At 40.8% G+C, this 12497-nt stretch overlaps 2 protein-coding genes across 3 annotated transcripts in view; one reads left to right on the top strand and one right to left on the bottom strand.

Annotated features, from left to right (window-relative positions):
• Positions 1 to 4535, top strand: part of rad23b (RAD23 homolog B, nucleotide excision repair protein) — an 11344-nt gene extending 6809 nt beyond the window's left edge. For both annotated transcript variants that reach the window (XM_005931199.3, XM_005931200.3), the window contains exons 4-10: positions 207 to 388; positions 481 to 530; positions 1535 to 1662; positions 1754 to 1889; positions 2043 to 2170; positions 3614 to 3787; positions 4005 to 4535. In XM_005931199.3, coding sequence (XP_005931261.1) covers positions 207 to 388; positions 481 to 530; positions 1535 to 1662; positions 1754 to 1889; positions 2043 to 2170; positions 3614 to 3787; positions 4005 to 4118 — 912 coding nt within the window. In that variant the 3' untranslated portion in view covers positions 4119 to 4535. The remainder of the gene's footprint in view (positions 1 to 206; positions 389 to 480; positions 531 to 1534; positions 1663 to 1753; positions 1890 to 2042; positions 2171 to 3613; positions 3788 to 4004) is intronic.
• Positions 4536 to 4789: 254 nt separating this feature from the next.
• Positions 4790 to 10968, bottom strand: klf4 (Kruppel-like factor 4). The gene is made up of 5 exons (XM_005931201.3): positions 10644 to 10968; positions 10402 to 10513; positions 8843 to 9698; positions 8107 to 8277; positions 4790 to 7725 (listed from the first exon to the last, which is right to left on the bottom strand). Exons 1-5 carry the CDS (start codon positions 10646 to 10648, stop codon positions 7550 to 7552), a joined length of 1320 nt encoding a protein of 439 aa, XP_005931263.1. The 5' UTR covers positions 10649 to 10968; the 3' UTR covers positions 4790 to 7549.
• Positions 10969 to 12497: the final 1529 nt, after the last annotated feature.

Raw genomic sequence — 12497 nt, 5'->3', positions numbered from 1 at the left:
GTTATATCGTTATCGCAAATTTTCAAATATATATCGTGATAAATATTTTTGGCCATATCGCCCTGCTCTACTAAGGAATCAGTCCCAATTCCATGTGATGCGACAGCTGATCCAGCAGAGAGCAGCCTTAAGTAAAATACAGCCCAAATTTACCATTTTGATTACAACTAAAAGAAGAAAAAAAACCCTACAAATTTGTTTTGCAGCCTAAAAAAGCCCCCGCTGCCTCACAGCCTTCAACAGCAGTGCCAGCTCCCAGCACTACAGCTCCAGCTGCACAGTCTGATTCATCATCCACTTCAGACAAACCAGCAGAGCAATCTTCTACAGACGACAAACCAGAGGAGAGCCAGCCTTCAACAACTGAAGCATCTTCCACTTCTGTCGGGTAAAGACGGGCTGATGCTTCTCTTTAACTGTTCAGTGTGTGGCTTTGAGAAACGACTTTTAGACCTAATCCAAGGTCTCCTTCTGTTACAGACGCTCTGGAGATTCAACAAACTTAATCAGTGAAGCAGTTTCAAATCTAGGTAAGCTTGTTTTTGTGAGGTTTAGTATTCTATTGCGTTCTATTGTTGTTGGATTTCTATTTTTTCTTGTTCTTGTATTTGAGGGGAAAGATTTTATAATGGCTAAAGTAGGGCTGTTTGATATAACAATATATATCGGATGACTGTATAAAAACGTCTATCGTTTACTTTTACGCTATCATTTGTTTTGTGGTGTCGCAAAATAAACCATTTACGGCAATAATTTTTCATCGTTTTCATGGTCACTGTAGTGGCTATATTAATTTCTTAAAGTTCTCTCTTTCTCTTATATTTAATATAACCACACTACGGATGGGCAAGCGCCTGTTATTATGCGTTGTCGTTAGCAACAATGACGGTAAAACCATCGCGTGTCCGCTTTTTTTTATTTTCCACATAAACCTTTCACAATAAAGTTCAAGATACTGTTGAGACTTTTCAAAATAAACTAATTCACATGAAAGAGTATGCAGAGTGTTTACGGATGAGAAGCAAAAAAAGAGCCGCCAGGTGCTAAAAAATAAACCCTAGACTCAAACGTTAGAACGGGCTTTTCCCCGCAGCACGCCGTGTAATAAATACTCACAAAGAAAACGGCGGCCGTTACAACTTATGTCTAAAAATGTATCGTTTCATGCATCGGTTAAAACACTCGACTCCAGCTACATGACGCGCAGCTGGAAACACTTCACGCAAGTCGAGCTGCCCGAGATTCACAGAATTTACAGAAAATGTTACATTTTTGGATTTATATCGTTATTGGGACGATAGATTCTTATATCAGGATATGAGATTTTGGTCATATCACACAGCCCATGTCCCTGTTGAAACAGAATATATATGCAGATATTGGGTCATTACAATGTTGCACCATTGAGCAGAAGTTCCTAAGTTTACTACATTCTTCTAGAAGTGGCTGATGACGTACTAAACGTCGGAAAGCAAAACTTGACTTTCAGTTTGTAATAACGAAATGTTCCGTCTTTGTGTTTGTATCCGTACAGTGACAGGCTCTTCATATGATGCCATGGTGAATGAGATGATGCTCATGGGCTACGAGAGGGAGCAGGTGGTGGCTGCTCTGAGAGCAAGCTTTAACAACCCCGACAGAGCTATGGAATACCTCCTCACAGTAAGAGCAGTGAAATTTTTAACAGAGTATTGTATATTCAGTAACTGTGTCATTGCAAACAAACAGGTGTATGTCATCAATTTCCCCACAGGGTATCCCAAGCAGAAATCAGGGTAATGCATCAGGTCGTGATGCAGCGGCGCCTCCAGCGAGTGGAGCTCCAGCTGCACCTGCAGGCAATGCTAGTGCTCCTGCCAATACTAGGTCTTCACCAAGTGCTGGGGGAGGTAAATGGCCTTATATTGTTCTGCAGCTTCAATGAACAAATGTTTTTCTTTGTTCTTCTTCCTGTGGCTCCTTTTTTTTTTTTTTTTTCTCCTTATCTTTGTGTCTTTTTTTCTTTAAATTTTTTGCCTGTGCTGTGTGACTCATACTTGTAGGCAATCCACTGAACTTCCTAAGAAATCAGCCCCAATTCCAGGTGATGCGACAGCTGATCCAGCAGAACGCAGCCCTTCTTCCCGCCCTGCTGCAAGAGATCGGCAGGGAAAATCCAGAGCTGCTGCAGGTGACAGGACAGAGCCTTATGTGTCAAAAAATAAAAATGTTGTTGGAAACATGGATGTAGTAAAGGCTTTTAGCATAATTCTTATTTAATATAATTAAGGGGTTAAAAAGTCATATTTCACTTAACAGGTGACTTGACCAGTTCATACTTCTACTTACTCAATGCAAGGTTAACTGTTTTTCCAGTTTGGATAGAATACACCTTCCCTTTGGATGGCCTGATATCAGTGTTAAGTTGATAAGTCATATCCCTTACTCTGAAGGAGGGGCTCAGAGAATCACTCTTTTATATTTGAGGAAGCATCAGACTGAATTTAAGCGTTACAACAAATAATTTAATGAAATAATTCTATTTTAGTGAAGTGGTATTTTTAACATTTTTTTTTTTTGCGTTGCTCAGTTCAAATGTATGTATTTGCATTGCTTTCTTTTAGCTAGTTGGGAATCACTATCACAAGTGCACATCTTTACAGTGAAACTGAAATCGTATAAGTTGAAGAAGAGGAGTCCTCAAGCTTACATAATGGGAATTTGAAAAGTACCATGACTGGAGATTTTCAGTTATGGCAGATGTGAAATACCTCTGCTCAAACTGCTCACACTTTGCTGTTAGCTTCTGCTATGCTGTTAGCACTCCTGCCAGCAACTATTACACTGCTGCTGACTCACAGTTGGCAAGGAACACAGAAATGAAGAATTGCTTCAGCCTGTTGTGAGCATATCTAATCTGGCTTTTCAAGTGGGGAATAGTCTGATATACTGTCCATATATCAGATCAGTTCATTCCTAACTTGGCATATTAACAAGTTTAACCATAAGATTAGACAAAAAAATTATATCAAAATTGCTCTACATTGAGAGCAAATTGTAGAGTGATTGTCTCCCCTTCCAGGTTGTCTCCTTAGGCACCTCTGGACCATTTCCAGGGTAGTTTCTGTTTTTAGTACGCGTCCTAGGACTCCAAATCTGATTACTTGCACCACTTCACCATGGATGACCAAGGTCTGAGTCAGTTCATCGAGTTAAGAATGCAACAAGGAGCTTACGGCATGAATTTGCTGTAGTAGCAAAAGCACTGGAAGTGGTGGAGTGCTGCCATGAGGAGACTACTTATAAGGGGAGCGCAGACAAATTTACTTTAAGTCAGAAAATATGTATTTTTTTGAATTTGTTTATTTTAGAAGTGAAACTTTCTGGCTTCATGTTGTGTTGAGTTGTGTGACTGCACAGCGAATTCATGAGATTCCAGCTGCTTTGTGCAAATAAACCTTTAGACCCTTGATGTTTGCGAGTCTTGTGACTCTAGGAAACTACTATACCTAATCACCTATTTTTTTTCTAATTATAAAATTATCATTTGTAGTCTTTATTTTTAATGTATTATTTATTTCTGCAGTAGAGAGTTTCCATTGCTATGGAGTCTTCTTTTTATCTACCACACTAGGAGATCAGCAGCCACCAAGAGCAGTTCATTCAGATGTTAAATGAACCCGTCCCAGAGCCAGTGCCAGGAGGTGGCAGCAGTGGAGCAGGAGGAGGAGGAGGAGGAGGTGGCGGCGGCGGAAATCAAATGAACTATATCCAGGTCACACCACAGGAGAAGGAGGCCATTGAGAGGGTGAGGAGAACGACACATGGCTGACGCATGACACATTTTCCATAATTGCAAAGCTCAAGGCTCCTTTACCAAACATGGTGGAGTATCTATGTGAACCAGTTTCCCTTACATGTCACATTTGTGCAACATTTACTCAACAAAATGTCAAATGAAGGGATATTACTGACTGACTAACGTATTGATTGACTAACTTTAAGCTATGACTCTCTGATTCCAGCTAAAAGCCTTAGGATTTCCAGAGGGACTTGTTATACAAGCCTACTTTGCTTGTGAGAAGAATGAGAACTTGGCTGCCAACTTCCTTTTACAACAGAACTTTGATGAGGATTAAACAAGCCATCTTCATACCACTTTCTCTATGTTTTGATTGCAGATTTTTTTGATAAATGTGCACAATAAGCCTTTTAGTTTCCAAAAAAACTATTTTATTCACCACTTCCACATTCTACTTTCTTTGTAACACTGGATCTTATCAGCTGGTGGCTGCTGTACGAGGGGAGGATTTTGTTTGTTATTGGTTAAAAATGAAGTAAAAATTTAAGTACAATAATTTTGCATCAGAAATAATCTGTTTATTATTATTTGTGATACTTAAGACCAGTATGTTTTATGTTAAGTTTTTTTCTGTTATGTGAGATGAGTTCTGGGTTCATCTGAAAGGTTCTGACAGTATTCATGCACTCTTATTTGATTTTTGGAGTTGACTTAAAATGGAGATTTGAAAAATTAAAGTGTTCAACACAAGCAACGTGGAGTTTTGTTTGTATTTATTTTTTTTATTCATCTTTGTTGAAAAAAACGCCACGATTAACTGCTTATCTGAGTTAGTGTTGTTTCGGAGGTGGATCTGGAGCCTGTCCCAGCAGGGTACACCAAACTGGTGAATCTGCAATACGCATAGATAGATATGCATGCATTTTAACATGTGTGGTGCTATGGAGAAGTCTTCTTCCTGATTTTTTTTATTTTTTATTTTTTTTAAATTTTCAAATAATCAAACAAATTAGAGGTAACTTGAAAAAATACAAAATCCAGTTTTTCATTTATTAATGTGAAAATGTTAATGTTGCCAAACTTGCCAGGCCTGGTGTAGGAAAACGCCTGATAACCAGTTGTACCACATTTGGGGGAGATGATTTTTCAGAGCACTGTATAAAGAGGGTCAAAGCTTTGGGAGAAGTAATACAGTGCAATTTTTTTTTTTTGCTGTTAATAAATGTGTATACTCACTTTTACATCTTTATGTAAAAAAAAATAAATAAACACACAAGAAATCCACAATCCGTCTGACACTTTAGTCATTAAAATGCTGAATTAAAAGACATTGAAAATTAGCATATTCTTTCTGTGGCAACAAACACTACAAATGACACCTGCAATTATAGCCGTCTGGTTTACGAAGTGTAATTCTTAATTAAAAGGGAGATTCTGAAGGGATTGTGCTGTGTTTGAACCAAATAAACCTATAGGGGGCAACATAGACCACAATATATTTCCAACTTCCAAACCTGAAGATGTGTGACTGGGGGCTACCACTCACAACAAATGGAAAGCAATGCTACCCGCATGGTCTTACACACACCCTTCTTTTCCCCTTGTCATCCCTGTGCTGTGGTACTTAAGTCTCTAAAGAATGCTGTAATGTTGTAATGTCCTAACTATAGGATGTTTTTTCTCTATAATCAGTATGTGATGTTTTGAATCATCTTATAAATTCATATTGTTAAAAAATTATAATAAAAATGTTGTATTATTGAAAGGCTGTACACTCTCAAAGACCAGTAAACCTCAGAGACACAGCAGCACCACTCAGGCGATCACGTAATCCTCAAAGAAAACAAATCCAATGGAGGCCACAGTACAAATTCGCTCAGGATTTAATTTAAGGTGAGTCTCTATGGGTTTTTGTTATTATCGTTGCTTCACCACAACATCTGATCTCAGGCTTCACCCACCTGCCAAGTGCCACTTTAATAAATGTAACTATACAGCAAATGTGTCAACATCTAAATACACAAGTAATACTCATACATGGGTTCTTGTGTTTTTACCCTTTTCTTTCTTATCAGGATGTAAATTACTTTTTTCTTTCTTGATAGATTTAATAAAATTCTTTGCAAGGTACTATAATGTCAACACGCTACAAATCCAAATACTTAGTGATAAATAACACAGCTGTTGCAAACCCAGTGTTAGATACAGTGGTAGATTTAATACATTTTGACATCCCCTGTCAAAATGAAGGGCTATTTAAATATCTAAAAATGATCACCATCTGTATTTTAAACTTATTTGACATACATAAAAATAAGTACAGTTATTATAGTCCAAATCTCTCTACGAGGTCACACTGTGAGGCCTGCACAGTATAGGTATAGAGCCTTAACGGCTCAGCAACATCACCTTTCTACTGAGCTCTTTTCAGTGCTGTAAGTCTCAGGTCATCTATCTCACCGCAGCATATCTGAGTGCTTGTACTCCTATTGTGCACATCAGTGCCAGTTTTGGTGTCACCCTTGAATGTCAGCCACCAACTCAGTTGTCCTCCCAATTCATCCACCTGACAGGTGGAAAGAGAACTCCATGGAAGTGCGACATTGTAGGAGTGAATTTTCTTTTGAAAACCTTTTTTAACGGCAACATTGTGTTAGGTCGCCTGGAGTGATCTCACCATTACCACAGAGGTCAGTGCGGTAATCTTCAACCTACTGTAAAACTTTTTTTTTATAGGACTAATGTCTTTTATCCTGCCAACTGTTCATGTCTTTAGATATCAAAGGTTGTCAATGAAATGGCATAAAGGTCATAAAGATTTTTCTTCTTATACCAAATACATTTTATTATAATGTAAAATACAAAACAATAACAAAGAATTATTATTTACAAATGTACAAAGTTCAAGATTATATTACATATTTTGGCTATAAACAAACAAAGATTTGTTCAGAGTTATTCATTCAATACAAAAATACAAGCGTCTCATATAAATTATTGCACTTTGCAGCTGCAGTGCATTGAAGATTGCCATCACCTTTAAAAAAAAAATGAAGTGTTTACCTGATTTAAGTCAGATTGCGGAAGAGAGGTTTCCAAGAAACACAAAAACCATATGGCACTTTTTCATTTCACCCTTTTTGTATAATCTTTGGTACCTTTTATTACAAAAAAACCCTTCAGAGTCACTGAGCACCATTCTGTATAAATTAACATTGTACCTGAAATCAATGGCATTGCAGGTGAAATGTGTATATAAATATATATGTATTTAATTGTACAGTGTGTCGTTTACAGGGCCTATGAAGACATGTTGCTGGTAGAAGGCCTCTGGAGATGTTTTTTCTGTTGCTCCTGGTTTCCCTGACAAAAATACACTTCCAGTTCGAAAAAACCCCCAAAAAAACAGTTGGCACCTGGTCCTCCAAGTTTTGTCGGTTAAATAACACAAATTCCAGTTTGGTCCCTTTCATAAAAAAGTTTACAACCCTGGCTGAGAGGTCTTGTCGAGTCACCTGCACAACGTGCGAGCACGGGATCAGTCTTGAGAGAAATTCTTGGCTCTTAAAGATCCAGCGCTCTTTCATTTTTGTTTTTTCTTGCCATGAACACCACAGCTTGTCTTGTTGCTTGACGCCAGTTTGAAGGCAAATCGTGGTTTAAAAGAAAAAAAAACTGTAGGTCACAGGTTTGTTCAGGGTTCTGCTAACGTACATATATGTCCCCTTCCCCGCCCACTGGAGCCTTCATCCACCGACCATCCAAGTCTCATAAGTGTCTCTTCATGTGGAGAGCTAGGTGATCTGACCTTGAAAACGCCCGGTCGCATTTCTGGCACTGGAACGGCCGGTGGCCTGTGTGTTTCCTGTAGTGGCGGGTGAGCTCATCCGAACGCGCAAACTTCCAGCCACAGCCCTCCCAGTCGCAGTGGTAAGGCTTCTCCCCTTTGATGGAAACACAATACACACAGAGCGGTTAGCACTGGCCCTGAGGTTAAAAATGGCCCAGCCTTCCCCACATTCAGGAGAAAAAGAGGTCCATCCTGTCCTGCAGCTAGTGTGTAAAGGCCAAACCATCCGGCCTGGGGTTTGTATTTGAAAAGGGATCAGTATCAACCTGTTTTACTGCACCTGCTAAACAAGTCCCCCTCCCAGCCCCCACCCTTCCAGCCCCTATTCAAACATGTTTGTCCATAATGAGCAAGTGATGTTCAACAAGGAAACTATCACGAAAATAAGAGAATAAGCTTAATGAGAGCGTGCTAAGGCTAAAAGCTAACACTAGTGTAAGCGGACGCCAGAAGCGTCAAACACCCATCTGCATACCTGTGTGTGTGCGGTGGTGCGCTTTAAGGTGCGAGCTCTTTGTGTATGTCTTCCCGCAGCCGACAAAGTCACACGTGTGTGTCGCCACTCTCTTCCTCGGCCAGGACCGTCGACCACGTTTAGGCTTTGGCTCCTCCGGCATGCAGTCACCAGTAGATATCATGAGGGGTTCTGTGGAGTCAAAAAACAGATGTGACAATAACTGTTATCATGGTCCCTAATCATACTCCACATGAGCAGAGAAAACTTATAACTATATCAGAAGTCACTGAACAGTGGGGTAGGCTTATAGCCGATATAACAGAGGCATAAAAGTTCAATATTTGTTTAAAAAGAATGTATCTTCTGTCTCGAACTTTGAAGGGACTCAGAAAACATCAGCCCCTCTTAAATCATATAAAAGGCTTGTGCAAAATAAAGCTGCTATTCTAAAAGCTTTAATACTTCTCTGCAAAACACTGCACAGTGCCACAATTAATTAAAAAAACCCACCACAACAGAGAAGTGGTTAGTTTTAATGTTTTAAAGTAACAAACAACACAGATTCTATAGAAATTCAAATTCTGTATGCGGGCTAGACTTTTAAAGAGTTTTACGAGGACAAGATCCTTTTAAGTGCAACACTTTGAACCAATGGCTCGTTTAAAACCATTGACTCTGTATAAGTTGTGTTCTTAGACAGATTTTAAGAAAACACAGTTTTAAGAACTCTCTATTATAATAAATGCTCTCTAACCTTGGTACTGCATGGATGATGTCTGGGCGTAGGACGTGTATCCCGGTGGCGAACTATGGTGGTATCCCTGGGGAGGAAGAGGGATCTGAGAGTGGGAATGGCCCAACACCTGGTGTTCCCGGCTCAAGGGGTGGTCCGGGGAGAGGGAAGAGGATGAGGATAACCTGCTGTTTGTCATGGAGCGCCCTCTGCCATGGAACCCAAGATCCAAGTGGCTGGGACGCTGCTGCTGCTGGCTTCCTCGTCCATGGGAGTTTACTCCAGCCAGGTGTAGGTCCATGGGTTGTGAGATGGTGCAATTACTGGGGTTTTCCTGCTTTATCCTGTGGCACACGAAGGTCGTCGAGGCACGTGAGGGAGTCGGGTCTGACACAGCGTTAACACAGGCCTTGCTAACATTCATGCCTTGGTTGTAATCTCCCATGTCCATTGTTGTCTTGACTACAAACTTCCCATGGAGGCTCGTGGGTTGGAGGTAAGCCGGATCCAGCTCGGGTCTCATGAGCTCGGCCACGAAGCCTCCAGAGGGCGAAACATCATTGATGTCTGGAATGGTGTAGAGCAGCTCGCTGGCAGTTCCCTGAGGGGAAGGGAGAGGGTAAGATGAGGTGAAAGACCCAGGGGAAGGAGACAGTCCCTGGGCAGAGGTGCATGCCATGGCATCCTCCTGCTGTTGCTGCTGCTGTTGTTGCTGCTGCAGAATAGAGTTGGACAAAATAAAGTCATAGTCTAAGTCCAGGTCCAGCTCTGTGTCTTTCTTGGACATGCTGGTGGCAGTGGGATGGTCTGGGTCGGGGCAGCTGCTTTCGTCTGGCACGCTGGATCTCTTAAGATGGGACAACTCCTCCTTCCATCTCTACGGGAAAGTTATAGAGGCAATTATGAGTGTGCTGGCACAATTTGATCATTTGTGTCATGTTGCTGTTTTTACAGGCACAGAGTCGAGAAAATCACACTAGGGTTTTATCCTGTCTGTCCTGCTTGAAAACAGCCCTAAAACAGGGTAATTTAGAGTGAAGGGAACCTGGATCTGCAGTATGGAGACTGATTATTATGACAGCTTAGCTACAGAGCTGAGTGTGGTGCAGAAAGTGTCCTTGGCTGTAAGCACTTCCCAAGAATACTGATTTGTAGCTGAAAGCACGAGAAGAGGCACAGGTATATCTGGTGAATAAAGAGTGGGCCCTTTTTTTTAATGATCAGACTCAGAATAATCTTCCTTTCAATATTTTGAATTTGAACTGCATTTAATTGGAAAGCTAATCGAGCTGGATGCTCTCCACGGAGCAATACAGTAACCCATGTGCGCTTCCCGTGCATGTCTCACTGTCTCCACGCTAAAGCAGCCTGTGTAAACTGGTGCACGCCCCATTGGAGCGTGGTGTCAAGCCCTGGCTGTAGTGTAACAACATGGGAGAGACACATTGGAAAAACAAACACGCTAGAAATACACTGCACCCAATTCTTTGATGCTTTTTTTATTTTTGTTTTTTACCCCACACAGTGCTATTTTTTTTTTGGCATGCGCGCATAATATGAAGTGACCACAGGATACTCACTAAATTGGCGTTTCCTATAGATTTACTCTTGATAGTGGGGCCGCTGGCAAAGGTGGATATGGAGGGCAGAAGGGTTCCACCTAATGCCATCTCGACGTCATTTGGAGGCTGCCTGAAATTTAAACAGAAAAATAACGTAAATCCTCGCGGGCTGATCCCTGGGGCGAGCGCAGGCTGTTGTAGTCCAACAAGGAGATGTTAGTCAGTCAGATGTTGACATTAAAAGTTTGTCAGGTCCACACCTCATCGCTTAGAGTTTATATACACACACACATATATATAAATGTATATATATGCGGAGTCCCGTTTGAAAAGATTCTTCTGAGGATGCGGCTGCACTGCTTTGAATATCCCCCGGATTTTAAAGTTTCTGCTCCGCGTCGCGCATTACACTTTGGTTCCAGGACATGCCACCGCGAACGGGTTAAAAGCTGCCGGGCTGCTGCATTTTTAAAGCTGAAACGATGCTAAACGGGAAGATAGACTGGGGCGACGGGGCAGGGGGGGAATCCCTTGCTCCTGTTGCCATGCAGGGACCGGCAGTCTGAACTGAGGGAAGCGCGTGAGAGGTATTCGTCTTAAATCACTGGAGCGAAGGGAACCGCCTCTGTCGCCCCGGCAACAAAACATTAGCGGAAGGGGGAGGAGGGGAGGGGACTGGAGGGAGAGGCAAGGAGAGCGAAAGATTGGAGAGAGAAGTTTGTTTGTATTCATAGCAACCGTGACTCTCCTTACTTTTTGTTAGTCGTGCGAAATGTGGTTGAAGAACCGCGTTGTTCTAAATTCTGCACACGGCTGACATGGGAATACCTGAGACTTTCGTTAATAACGACTGGAGAGTCACCTGACGTGAGCAGGTGATATTAGGGCCTCGTTTCATTAGCTAACCCTGAGTTGTAAAAACACCAGGTACCTCTGCTTTTGGCGTATTTATCCAATAACAACAACTCTATTTGTGTTTGTCATTGCTGCGTTTGTTTCCCGTCGTAATTGTGGATTTGTTATTTAGTGGCACAGAGTAGTGCCAAAAGCGGTGGCCTATCCCATGACAGGTAAATATGCAAATTATTGTGGGTAAACATTATGTTTATCTATGTTACATCACGAGCCGGCACAAGGACCCTGTGTTGGAAATCATTCGGCCACTCACTACTCCCCACTCACTGTAAAATAGGGAGCTCTGTGTAAAGGACCGCATAGGGAGTCGTTTCATATCCCCCATTAAATATCTAATTTGTGTCACGCAATTAAAGCAAATATTATGCTGAGTGCTTTTCTTCCAAATTAATCAACTTTGTGGTCGTTTTTTTCATCTTCAGAATAATGCATGATGGCTTTATAGTTTGTGAAATAATAATAATTAATAATGCAAACCTTCATTTGTATAGCACTTTAAAAACATAATTAAAAAGTGCTTTGTTGAACACAAAAAATAAATCACAGACAATACTGAGTCTTGAATACTTTGCTTTCGGACAGACCTGTAAAGCAGTGAAAACACTATCTAGTCCTGGACATACTGAGTACTGAGTTGCTTCACACAGCCTGTATATAAATGACGGAAATGCTGGAAGCAAGTAAATCCAATGTTGCACCCTGCTGTCTTTCCAAAGTCCTGCAGGCGACTCTTCTGTTTTTAAAAAATATGTCGGATTTTATCTTGCTCACCTGATTTATAATCTCAGTAGACACCTTCTTATTCAGTGCATGGTCTTAATCCTTAGTGAAACATCGTATTTAATCCAACTCAGGTTTCATTTTGTAAATTATTTGTAAATTATAGTTTAAGATAAATTAGTCTAAGTTAAAATAGATGAAATGACAGTATGCCATGGGTAGGATATACTCCTGTTACTTATCGACGTGTCTTCAAGAGGAATTTTTGGAGCACCAACCATCAATCACTCACAAATCAAGTTAACATATCTTTAATTAGCAGTTACCATGAGACCATCTAGCTGTTACAAAGCTTTTTCATACATAACCAGCATCTGAGTTGTTACTCAAGAAAAGGTAATGTATTAAGTAATGAAATATATTACTTGATTTCTAAATTGAGAAAGTAATTTGTTGCACTACTTGTTGCATTACTAATT

Source organism: Haplochromis burtoni, unplaced genomic scaffold (assembly GCF_018398535.1).
Source record: "Haplochromis burtoni strain Fernald_Lab_line unplaced genomic scaffold, NCSU_Asbu1 Contig_137, whole genome shotgun sequence".
Classification (NCBI taxonomy): Eukaryota; Metazoa; Chordata; class Actinopteri; order Cichliformes; family Cichlidae; genus Haplochromis; species Haplochromis burtoni.
Note: the sequence above shows the minus strand (reverse complement) of the source record. Positions and strands in the feature narration are given on the sequence as shown.

What these genes read in the sequence shown, in the direction of transcription:
- klf4 (XM_005931201.3), bottom strand. An exon ending in CTATAGGAAACGCCAATTTA is followed by an intron (nt 9,699 to 10,401) that starts GTGAGTATCCTG and finishes ACTTTCCCGTAG; the next exon opens with AGATGGAAGGAGGAGTTGTC. An exon ending in GCACCACCGCACACACACAG is followed by an intron (nt 7,726 to 8,106) that starts GTATGCAGATGG and finishes TTTCCATCAAAG; the next exon opens with GGGAGAAGCCTTACCACTGC.